Source organism: Nicotiana tabacum, chromosome 15 (genome assembly GCF_000715075.1).
Source record: "Nicotiana tabacum cultivar K326 chromosome 15, ASM71507v2, whole genome shotgun sequence".
NCBI lineage: Eukaryota > Viridiplantae > Streptophyta > Magnoliopsida > Solanales > Solanaceae > Nicotiana > Nicotiana tabacum.
The window spans coordinates 102,558,618-102,570,534 of NC_134094.1; the positions used below are offsets into that span (position 1 = coordinate 102,558,618).

The 11,917-nt window shown below is 38.1% G+C and overlaps 1 protein-coding gene across 1 annotated transcript; it reads left to right on the forward strand.

Moving 5' to 3' along the window:
* Positions 1-748: 748 nt before the first annotated feature.
* LOC107796534 (protein SICKLE) lies at positions 749-10,106 on the forward strand. The gene is made up of 2 exons (XM_016619321.2): positions 749-1,136; positions 8,836-10,106. The coding sequence occupies exons 1-2, from the start codon at positions 878-880 to the stop codon at positions 9,627-9,629; spliced, it is 1,053 nt and encodes a 350-aa protein (XP_016474807.1). The 5' UTR covers positions 749-877; the 3' UTR covers positions 9,630-10,106.
* Positions 10,107-11,917: the final 1,811 nt, after the last annotated feature.

Here is an 11,917-nt window from a genome sequence, read left to right on the forward strand (position 1 = left end):
AGAACGTGAAAATCTTCGACTAAAAGCTGGCTCTTGATAAATTTATGTTGATATGTGCAAATTTATGGTGGATTTAGGAAGCCAAATGTCTTCGGTAATTGTGCATATAGTAAGAATTGAGAGAGAGAAAAGATAGGCAATCATTGGAGAAACATAATTGTTAGAGGATAATGTGTTTTTGAATGAAAATGAAGTAGAGATACGGTAAAGAGAGAATAAGAAGATGAAACAAATTGTTATTAAGAAATGGCTAGTTGAAAATATATATCCTAGAGGCTAAATTTTAAAAAGGACCGCACGGGCATAAAGCATCGCACAAGATCCGGGAAAAGGTCGCAGCTCAAAGGGTGTGACGTAGACAGTCTATTCTAATGCCAATATTAATGGCTGATTTTACCGCTCGAACACATAATTTATATGTCATATAAAGATAACTTTACCATTTGCTCCGAGACACCTTTCGTCCTAGAGCCTAAATAGCAAGAAAAATAATAATTAGAGTGTGCATTTAAAAAAATAGTACCACCTAGAGATGCAACATATAAAGGAATCCGAAATAGCTATATTAGAGAAGAAAAAAAATTACCCAAAAAAATTAGAGAATCTTTTTATAAAAAAAGGTTCATGAAATTAAATTCCATAAATACCCATCAAACTTTTGAGCATCTCAGCATGAACGTGGTGGCATATTCGCCATTTACCTTTAAAGGATAAAAATGGCATCTGAAAAATTGTAAAACATAAAGCAGTAGGGATTCAAGAATTAGAAATCTGTTTCTTCCTCCATTCCAATTTGACGAGCAAATTCACAGCACCCAAACCCCCCCAAATACACCATAAAGATTGAATCTTGATTAGAAGAAAGATACATTAGGTAATGGAGGAGGAGTCAGAAAAGAGAAAGGAAAGACTAAAAGCTATGAGAATGGAAGCTTCTGAATGTGGAAATTACAATGAAACTGAGAATCAATTACAAGGTCTTAGCAACCCTTTAGTTGAATCTCCTTCAGGACAGGCTGAATTTTGTGCTGCCCCAAGATTTGATTATTACACTGACCCCATGGCTGCTTTTTCTGCTAACAAAAAGAGGAATAACGTCAGCCCTCAAGTTTCTCAAGCGTGTTACACTCCTCCAAGTAAGTGCCATGTTCTTAGTTTTCTTTTAAAATTTTTTATGTGCTAAAAATATATGTGGATGGATGTTTTTCTGGTTAGTTGCTGTTGTTTTGTGAAGTAATTTTTGTGTGGATATTATTGAATTTTGTGTGACTATACTAGATTGTAATCTTGCCTTAATAGATAAGATATGGTGTATCTCTGCTGATTTGGTTTGAAGCATAGTTGATTTAATATTATTTTCAGATTAAAAGAGTTGTCAAACCTGTAATTCTTAGCTCAGTGTTTTCTAGGAGCAAATAGTGCAAAAAAGCACATACATGGATTTAGTACTTATAATAATTAAAATGCAAGTACAGTGACTAGTTGGCATCCAATATACAATAATGACGATATTAATCCAACCCCTCATAGAAAACATTATAAAAACATAATTTAACTAGACCATCAAAGGATATCTTCAATCACAAATAGTTTTTTTCAATTTTTAATTAATCTACCATAAAAATGATTAGTTTGCAGCATTCAGTTTCATATTTTCATTGTTTTATTAATTGTGCTAAATAATACAAGAGAGAAGCAAAAGAGAAGGCTAGAATCAAAAGTAGTAGAATAACAGTTATTTTGCACATGTTAGGTGTAGTCTCGTTTCTCTAGCTTCTTTTTTGTGCGCCCATGGAGCTCTTGGTTGTTTAGATGAGTGGGTGACTTTTGTACCATATTTTTGTCTAGGTTTCTCTACTTTTTGGAATACATATGGGAAAATCAAATGTTGATAAAATTATTTACCTTATCAAAAAATAAGAGGACTTACATTCTAGAAGAAAAAGGACAGAGTAATCTGATTGAAGGGAAAAAAAAAAGTAAATCAAAAGCAGTAAAACATAGTAAATAGTTTTAGAATATGCATTTCAAAATTGAGAAGAACAAGAAGATAACTATAACCAAGAGAATGATGAGCATAAGTGGAGATGAGTTGAATAGCAAAAGGTCATTTTCCCCCTCCTTTTACTTTTCATCTTTTAAATTGAGAGTCAAATAATAGAATGCTTCTCATCGCGACTACTCTCATGCCATTGTTCAAAGAGCCACATTTCTCTGAACTCTGAAGCATGAAATGGTAATTCCTCGCTTCACATCACTTCTTCTCTCTTAGCATCACCACCTTGTCTAAGCTTATCCAAAGATATCACATTTGTGATGTTTGACTCAACTAGAATAGGCCTTTTAAGTGACTTTTCAGTTTCTTGTCTGTGGGGTCGAGTCGAAAGGAGGCCATGTTCTATGGAGGGATAAGTGTTAATTTAGGAAAAGTGCTTTATAATATGCCAAAACATAGACAAGAATATTTTACCCAAGAGAGATTAGCTCAGTTGCAAACAACTCTGTTCCATATCGGGGAAAAAGTTTAGCTGTTTTCACATTTTTGGTTAAGACAAATTCCAAATTCCAACACTGAGCTTAAAACTTATTGCTATTTTATCCAAGCTTTTGGCTGAACCTCTGGCAGCGGCTGACCTTGTTTCTTTGGGATATTTACTTTGGTTTTAGTATCATGTAAGATTGAGGTGGAAAAAGGTTCATGTAAAGTGTGTGCCAGTGTGGTGAGGTGAGATCAGTTAAAAAAGCAACAAATGCTTACCTATGGAAAAAGATTGTCCCCATCTGGGATAAGGTTGTAATGCAGCTGAACTTTAGTTTGTCTGTTCAACTGCTTCATGAGCGTGTCCTATGCAATATGGTAGTGAAAGGCTTCTAATGTAAAATAGTCTTAGCATGCGATATTATTATTATTATTATTATTAGATGTGGGGATGCTCTATATTCTTTTTTTTGAGAAGGTAACATTTGTGTGTATTAATATATAACAGTACATAGGTTGTACTGAAACCATATTTACAAGAGAACAAAAGGAAAGACTACTGAACTACAGTCCTAGCAGTATTCTAAAACTTCTAGGATTGATACAGTATCTTCTGGCCACTTCTGTTTACACCAAAAATAAAATCTTAGAGGGCATTGTCCGTGAGATACCTCTGAGATTAATGAATATCTTCCATAGTTGATCTGTAATCCTGCAGTGTAAAAATAGATGGCTAACCGTCTCAGCTGTTTCCCCACATCGAAAGCACCTAGAGCATAGTGGGATCCCTCTCTTTATGAGATTGTCCTGGGTCAGAACTGCCTCATTTGCTAGCAACCAAGTGAAACAAGATACCTTGTAAGGTATCTTGACTTTCCAGATATGCTTCCATGGCCAATTAGTAATCTGTAGGTTAGTGTGATTAAGCATCTTATATGCAACATTCACCTTATAGATGCCTCTGTTGTGGCCCTTCCACCATAGTGAATGCCTTCCATTCTGAAGGCCTTTAAAGACTTCCAGTTGCTTGTACAACTCAGTCAGTCTAGTCAGTTTCCAATCATTAAGCATTCTTCTAAGTATCAGATCCCAACCTTGAGGAGTCCACATTTCAGCTATCGTCTTTTGTTGGTGTTGAGCTAAGCCGTGCATAGCAGGGAATAGTTCCATCAAACTTCTAGATCCCAACCAATTATCCTTCCAGAACGAAGTTTTGGTGCCATTTTCCACTTTGATGTAGGATTGGCTCTTTACTGTAGGCCAAACCGCCAAAGTGTTCTGATAGATCTCCATAAGCTAACCCCATATGTTGTGTTTACTTCCTTTGAAACCCAATTGTTTTCTTCTCTATATTTAGCTTTGATGACATTACTCCATAAGGTTTGAGGTTCTTGAGAGAATCTCCATAACCACTTTTTGAGGTTTGTTTTCTTCTCCATATTTAGCTTTAATGACATTACTCCATAGGGTTTGAGGTTCTTGAGAGAATCTTAAGGGCCTTGCTTTGATTCTTCAAATTTCTGAAGCCTAGCCCACCTTCGTCTTTGCCAATAATGAGATTTCCATTTCACTAAGTGAAACCCGTTTTTTTCTTTGTTTCCTTACCAAAAGAAAGATCTTCTGAGTCTATCCAATCTCTGAATGACACTTTCAGGGATGGGAAAGAGTGACATCATATAGTTAGGAAGTGAGTCAAGTACTGGATTGATCAGAATCAGTCTTCCTCCCATATAGATACTGTGCTTTCCATCTGGATAACTTCTTCTCACATTTTTCAATGACTGTGTTCCATATCTCCTTGGACTTAGGCTTAGCACCTAGAGGCATGCCAGGATAGATAGCAGGAATAGATCCTACTGCCCCTCCCAGTATTAGTGATAGCTCCATCTCAGGTACTACATTAATTGGGAAAAGGTGGCTCTTTTTCCAATTGACGTGGAGTTCTGAGATACCTTCAAACAAAACCAGAATAATTCTCAAATACCTCAACTGCTCCTCTTGCATCACAGAAAATTAGGGCGTCATCAGCATATTGAAGATGTGTAATCTCCAGGTTGTTGTTTCCAATTCTTGCTACCTCAATGCCTTTGATCCATCCATTGGTTTTTGCAGTTTTGACCATATTGTTAAGACCCTTCATAACTATTATGAAAAGAAAAGGAGATAAGGGATCTCCTTGTCTTAAACCTCTGTGCAAGGAAGAAGCCTTCAGGGGACCCATTAATGAGAATAGAGAATTTAACCGAAGAAATACAAACACTCACCCAGTTGATCCATTTCTTCCCAAAACTCATTAGTTCCAATATTTTCAGCAAGAATCTCCAATTGACATGATCGTATGCCTTCTCAATGTTTAGTTTGCACATAATTCCTAGCTTTTTTAGTTTGTTTCTTGAATCTACTGCTTCATTAGCTATTAGAACAACATCCATTATTTGTCTTCCTTTGATAAAAGCCATCTGTTGTGCATCTACAATGTTGATAAAAGCCATATGCTGTGCATCCACAAGTTTATCTATCACCCTTTTGAGTCTCTCTGTTAGAACCTTTGAAAGCAACTTATAAAAGCTGCCTATTAAACTTATAGGCCTAAAATCCCTTAATTCCTTGGCTCCAGTCTTCTTAGGAATCAAGGCAATGTATGTTGCATTGAAACCCCTTTCAAACAATTCTTGAGAGTGGAAATTATGAAAAGCCTCCATAATATCTTGCTTCAAAACATCTCAGCATTTGGTAAAGAAACTCATTGCGTAGCCATCAGGCCCTGGAGCCTTATCTACTGCACATAGCTTCAAACATGTCAAAACTTCTTGTTCCTCAAAATTGCTTTGTAAAAGCTCATTTTCTTCTTCTTCTTCTGATATTGTGGGACAATTGTCAAAGTTAACTTCAGGTCTCCATTCCATAGCCTCTGTATAAAGATTCTTGTAAAATTCAATGATCTCATACTTGATTCTCCCTGGTTCCTCAATTGTTTCATCATTCACCACTAGTTCATCAATGTTGTTGCATCTCTTATGTGCGTCTCCTTCCTTAAGCCAAAGAGCCCTGGATCTTTGTCTCCATGCAATTTCTTCATTTTTTAGGTGTTCCTCATATTCCATGAGGATAGATGCCTTCCTCACAGATTCCTCCTCTGTCGATGCTCTTGTTTCTTGAATAGAATCAAAGACTGTCATTTGTTTTAGCAGGTTGGATCTTTGTAACCCCAAATTTCCCTGGCTACTTCTGCTCCATTCTCTGAGCTTGCCCTTTAGAGTTTTAAGTTTGCATGCTAATAAATAGTCTGGCATCCCATAAAATTCAAATGATGTCCACCATTCTCTGATCCTGTCTACAAATCCTTTAGTGTTCAGCCACCAATTATCAAACTTAAAGTAGGATTTGGTTTGCTCCCAAGAACCACATTGTAATGAGACTGGAACATGGTCTGATATCGGTCTTTGGAGGAGAACTTGTTTTATGTTCCTGAATCTGTCATCCCAATCTTCTGAAATTAGGATTTATGTCAATTCTGGATGCAATGACCTGATTGTCTCCTTTGAACCGAGTGAAGGTTCCCCCTTCTAATTGGAGATCAATAAGCTCTATGTCTTCTATAAAATTCGAGAACTCCACCATAGCTCTAGATCTTCTGTTACAATTCCTTTTTTCAGAAGGAAACCTAGTGACATTGAAATCAGCACATACAGCCCAAGGCCCTTCCATCCATCTTCTTATTGCTCATATTTCCTCCCAAATAGCTCTCCTTTCAATGTTGCAATTAGGAGCATATACCCCTGTGACATGACATGTGAAATTCTGCAAAAAAGCCTTGAATTTACAGGTCAAAGTGTAGGCTCCTATCTGTAGCACCTCTCCTCTCCAAACTCTGCAATCCCATAGCATTGCAATACCCCCTCTAGTACCACTAGCTTCCGGGCATGTATACCTCACCCATCTTCCTCCCTAAATCTTGCTAATAACCTTCTTTATATCCCCCTCTAATTTTGTTTCCTGAAAGCAAATAATATTTGCCTTCCACTCCAGTACTAAACTTTTTATAATTTTCCTCTTAGCCAAATTGTTCAAACCCCTAACTAAATTCTGGTGCACCCAAAGTGTTGCATTCATCCCTTTTTCTGGGAGTGAATTGTGATGCTGAACTAAGATAGGAATAACATTTTCGACTCCCCAATCTTCACCATTAATCTCCGAGTTGAATAGGCTCAATTGTTGTTGCCCAGGTTCGTCCCTTGGCCGGTCTTCCCCCACTTTTATTATGGCCATAGCATATTTTGCCTCCCTGTATCCCTGCCCCAATTTCTTCTTCTGGCCCCATGCAAATTATTGAATTCACAGCGTAACTACCAATTCTTTCGATTTTCTCGAAGTTTAGTGGTTGACTGTGTAGATATTCCTTCTGGTTCGAGTAAGAAGATGCCCCCAGTTCTTCTAAACATGAGTCAATCCTTTTATCTTCCGTGGGCCTTAGTTGAAAGTCACTAAAAATGACTTGGGCCGAAAAATCTAGTCCAATTGGAGTTACAGAGCCAGCGTTGGTTTCACCAAAGGAGCCCAATAATTTCCCTTCCCCCAATCCATCTGCATGCCTAGCACGTGCCTTCTCATTTATTTTAAAACAAATGTCATTACACCCCACGTGGTCCACTGTTTGACTGTCCTGCTCCCCTACTACGTAGGAAGTCTTTGCCCTATGGTTTTTCAGTAGCTTCGACCCATTGTATTCTCCGATGGTCTTCAGCATCTCCGACAACTCCGTCTTCCCCGGCAACCCTAATTCAAAACGAGTATGTTTTTCCGCCCAGATTGGGATATATTTTTTTTACCCCGTCTCTCTCAATGGTAACCTCAGATGGTATATTCCGTCCATTGCCTGCTATTTCAATCCTAGCCCATTTAAGATGATTCCTAAGTTCCGTCTCTTCCTCGGTAGCTATCCACCCACCGCATAGTTCTCCAATTTCTCTGAAGATCTTTTGTGACCACAGATGCAGATGCACTCCCATGGCTCTGATCCAGGTGGTCTTGACTGAAAGGGAGTTGGGTATACATCTAGCAATGGGGTTCCACCATTCCAGGTAAAACCTATGTTTCTTCCATCTCCATTCTCCTTGGATGATCTGTTAAGCCATGTTCCTGTTTGGAAATTCGAAAAGATACAAATTCCCAGTCATGTCGTACATATTCACCCCAAAGACTTTGCTTCATGAGGCAGAGACCCATCTCCTGATATCTGCTAAAGTGGGTCTCTCCCTGACTTCCTTCCCAAAATATCCAATGATGCATCTTTTCAAAAGTCCAGTGTCCTTCACTCCAGGTATTTTCGCAATCTTTATAACTCCATTTAATGAGTTGCCATTTACTCCACAGGGAGTGTTGGATTGCCATTTACTCTCTTGGACTGCTTCAGCATATGGGTAGTTCGCTTCAGTAACTCTGGGTGGTACTGGGATATTCAATTAAGAATCGCATATAATAAAGCTTTCTATCTTGAATGCTACATCCTTCCATCCTGCATTTATGACTGACTCAGGTATGATAATAACTGATTTAGCTACCTCTTGTAGTGGATGCTCATATACCTTCCGTGTTCATTGTATGAAATCCTGTCTTTTGTTTTCCATCTCCTTACCATATTCTTTTGGTCTTTCGAGGCCTCTTTGAGTACAAAACAGATCCATTCCATAATCTTTTTGCTCATTGTTGATCGTGTCATCATGTATCGACTCTCCACCCAGTCAAACCACGTGTCTTTGTTGGAATACCATCTGGTAATGTCAAAGAATTTGAAACCAGCATTAAAATAGATTCTGCTTTCCCCCATTACAAGTTTTGTTTCCTGCTATAAGAACAATAAAGGGTGTTGGAGTAGTAGTCTTCACAGTGGGTGAAGACTAGTATAGGAAGAATTTTAAGAAGAAAAGGTTAATTTCCGGCGAAAGAATCCACCGGAAAAGAAAGTAGGAGAGAGAGATCTCGGGATCCGTGTCTGGGAGCACCAAGATCTAAGTTGGATATGGATTTCTGTTGGATAGAGGTTGTCTAGTCCGGTCTAACTTCTAATGCCATACTGGACAATAGACGTGTGCTGCACGATTATTGCGTACAAGATACAACCTATTAGTGACAACTAGGGATTTCAATCTGATAAAGGGATGATTTTCATACGTCCAATTGTCCATAGCAGACAGAAGAGTATATAGTATGTTATGTAAAATATTGATATCATGGTGGCAGTAGTTTGCTCTGATTAGCTTGGATCTGGTAATGCCATCGTTTTGAATTGTCTCTTTGTGCTATTTTTCGTCACATATTGTAGTATAAAAAGACCTTTGTCTCATGATTTTTTTCAGGACCAAGAAACCCTCAGTCTCCAATTTATACTGCTCAAGACAACTATTCTCTAGATCAAAGATCACAGTCACAAGGAGTCCATCATACCTTTAATCCTCTTGGAAACCCTGGGCAAAATAGTCCTTTTGGCACACCACAAAGAAGCTCCCCTAATGCGTGGGGTAGCTCTTTTGGCACACCTAACAACTACTTTCCACCTAATTCTTCAATAGGTGGTAACTTTGCCAGTCCTGGCATTCATCGAGGTGGAAGACCTGGTTTTCATTATGGACAAGGTAGGGGTAATCCTGGTTCAGGATATAGAGGCAGCCCTAGCCAAGGTTCAGGATATAGAGGCAGCCCTAACCAAGGTTCAGGATATAGAGGCAGCCCTTACCAAGGTCCGGGGCACAGAGGCAGCCCTTATCAGGGTTCGGCGCAAGGCAGGAGCCAATGGATGGGTAATAGTTCAAGTCCTGTTTCGGTTCAACGTGGTAGAAGGGGATTAGGTTCCCATGGATGCACATCAGCGGAGTCTAGACCGGATTTGTATTATAATAAGTCAATGGTAGAAGATCCATGGAAAGAGATGAAGCCAGTTATCTGGAAGCCATTAAATGCTCCATCAAACAATTTAGATACCCCCGAATCTGAGAAATCTTCCTGGCTGCCAAAATCCATTAGCGCAAAAAAGGCTAAAATCCCAGATGCTCCACTAAAATCTACTCCTCAGCAAAGCCTTGCTGAGTATTTGTCCGCCTCATTTAATGAAGCGGCCGGCAATGAGTCTGGGAAAGATGGATCTGGCACATGATTGCCATGTGATGCCTCAGAGTCTTACTTATGATTTCTCTTACTCTCCTAATATTGTCAAATTGCAAGTTTAGCAGCAGTTGAGTTTTTTTAATTTTTATTGTAAGTTAATATCGACAGCTACTAAGTTCCATTCGGTGTTTCATGACCTGGAATTCTGTTGTTGTAGTATGCCATTACCCTGTAAATCTTGAAGAAAAAAAAAGATTTTCTTGGTTTTGTGGGAGTATCCAAAGTTAACTAACAGGTTCGCTGCTCCCTGCTTCAATTTGATCCTTGGGACTTGTCAAGTCATGCCAAACTCAACTCTCGTGGTAGCTCTTTTGTAACTTGCATGTTCTTTACATGGATATCACATAATTTTAGGATTTGGCTAGGAAATTATGAAAAACAGAGTGTTCCTGCTTTATGTTGTTATAGGTGAATGATGTATGTTTTTTTTATTTATTTATCAGTTGCGCGTATTTGTATTTGCCAACATCTGAGTATATTGGTGCAGGATCTGCGGTTTCATGTAGTAATACAAAATCAGGTTTTATGTTGTGGATGAATGCTCCACCAGTGTTTATGGCGACATATTAGCGCTTTAGAATGCCGAGCGCTCATGTAAGAGCAAAATTGTAATGATCGACAAATTTTCAGTCTGTTTCCCTTGTTATATATTGGAACAAACATCTGAGTTCAGTATTATCATGAATCAACAGGAAGTATCGAGTGATTGTTTTGACAGCTCTCTTGTGTCTATTTTATACTCGTCCTGTTGTGCTTTCAAAGAATTGAACTAAGGGATCATTTACTAAACAACCCATACTTGTCATTTAGTGAAATACCTCCTTCCATTTCTTACGTAAGATGAATCTTGGATGTCCTTTTCTTTTGTACAAATCTTCTATATGAAATATATAGCATAAGGATTTCTTCAATCTTCATTTGATATGTTACAAAGATTTTCTCATTTTTTGTTAAAGCCAGTTTCCCATTAAAGGGTCCCTGAGACAGTTTACATAACCCCAAATCTCTAAACTCCTGGCTTCCAGGTAAAAAAATAAAAAATAAAAATTGAAGCCTAATAGGCAGACGCTCTAGTTAAATCCACTCCTTAGCTAGGATTAATAGAGTACAGGCAGTACTAGGCGGCCTTCCTTAATCACGGCTTCTCAGTTCTCTCTTAGCTAACTGTCAGATAAGGATACGAATCAACTCTTTATAAAATACTGATCAGCACTAATTGTGTGGCAAAATGGATTTAAAAGAAGTTATTCATTTATATTATGAGCTAAAAAAAATGGGTTGGATAATGAACTTTTTAAAAATGTGTCTAATATAGATAAGATTTATTTTATCTACTTAAAAAATGGATAACCAATAGGTTTAACTTTTACATTTGTAAAAATTCAAATTGGGGGTTCTTCAGGGGCTAAAAGTGAAAAAAGCCAATTAGGAAATCTCCCAAAAGTGTTCATATTCAATGAGTTATGGATAATATAGATACCAATATTATTCGTCGGGTAACCCATTTTCTATCCGTATTCAATATGGCTCGAGTCGAATAATTTATTCGTTGTTGCATTATCTTTTTCAACCCGTCCATATCCGAATTGGCCAGTAAGTCAGACAAGCTATCAATGGACTCACGTGGTCCCATTTGACGTTACCAACCCCGGGAAAACTCGGAATACTGCCTCAGCAAAGCGTTGCTGAATATTGGAGTGCCTCATTTAATGAAGCAGCTGGCGAGGAGGCTATGAGTGATGAATTTGGCACATACTATTTTGTGATTCCTCACTGTGTTAAAACTTTTAAGTCTGTACTAACGTTAATTTCATTATTAGCAGTAGTTAAGGAGTTTTGACTTAATGTAAGCTTAATAAATTTCATTTCCTAGTCACTTTAATTATGCTGTTGTAGCATGGCATCACCGCATTTGTTCTTGAAACAAACATTGTTTTGGTGTTGGGGTAGGCATGCAAAGTTAAGACGTTTAATTTGGTGCTCCCACCTTCCATTTAGTAACTTTTCTAGTCCTGTTTTTCTAACCATGTGTCCGGTCCAACTTGCGTGCACATCGATTAATTCCACAGGATATCTATTACCTCCCATAAACACAGTTATCGGATAACTCGATCTGTCCATCAAGGCTTGGATAGATGTGAAGAAATCACCTAATATTTTTACCATTATTGAGATTTAAACCTGGGGCTTATGATTCTCAACCCACGTCATGGACCACTAAGGTCACACCTTTAGGTGCACTCGTCTAATCATGCTTAATTCAACTCTCCTGGTGAT

Excerpts from the sequence above, each read along its gene's own strand:
- LOC107796534 (XM_016619321.2), top strand. The coding sequence starts at position 878 with ATGGAGGAGGAGTCAGAAAAGAGAAAGGAAAGACTAAAAGCTATGAGA. Across the intron at positions 1,137-8,835 it reads AGCGTGTTACACTCCTCCAA|GACCAAGAAACCCTCAGTCT; the intron begins GTAAGTGCCATG and ends GATTTTTTTCAG.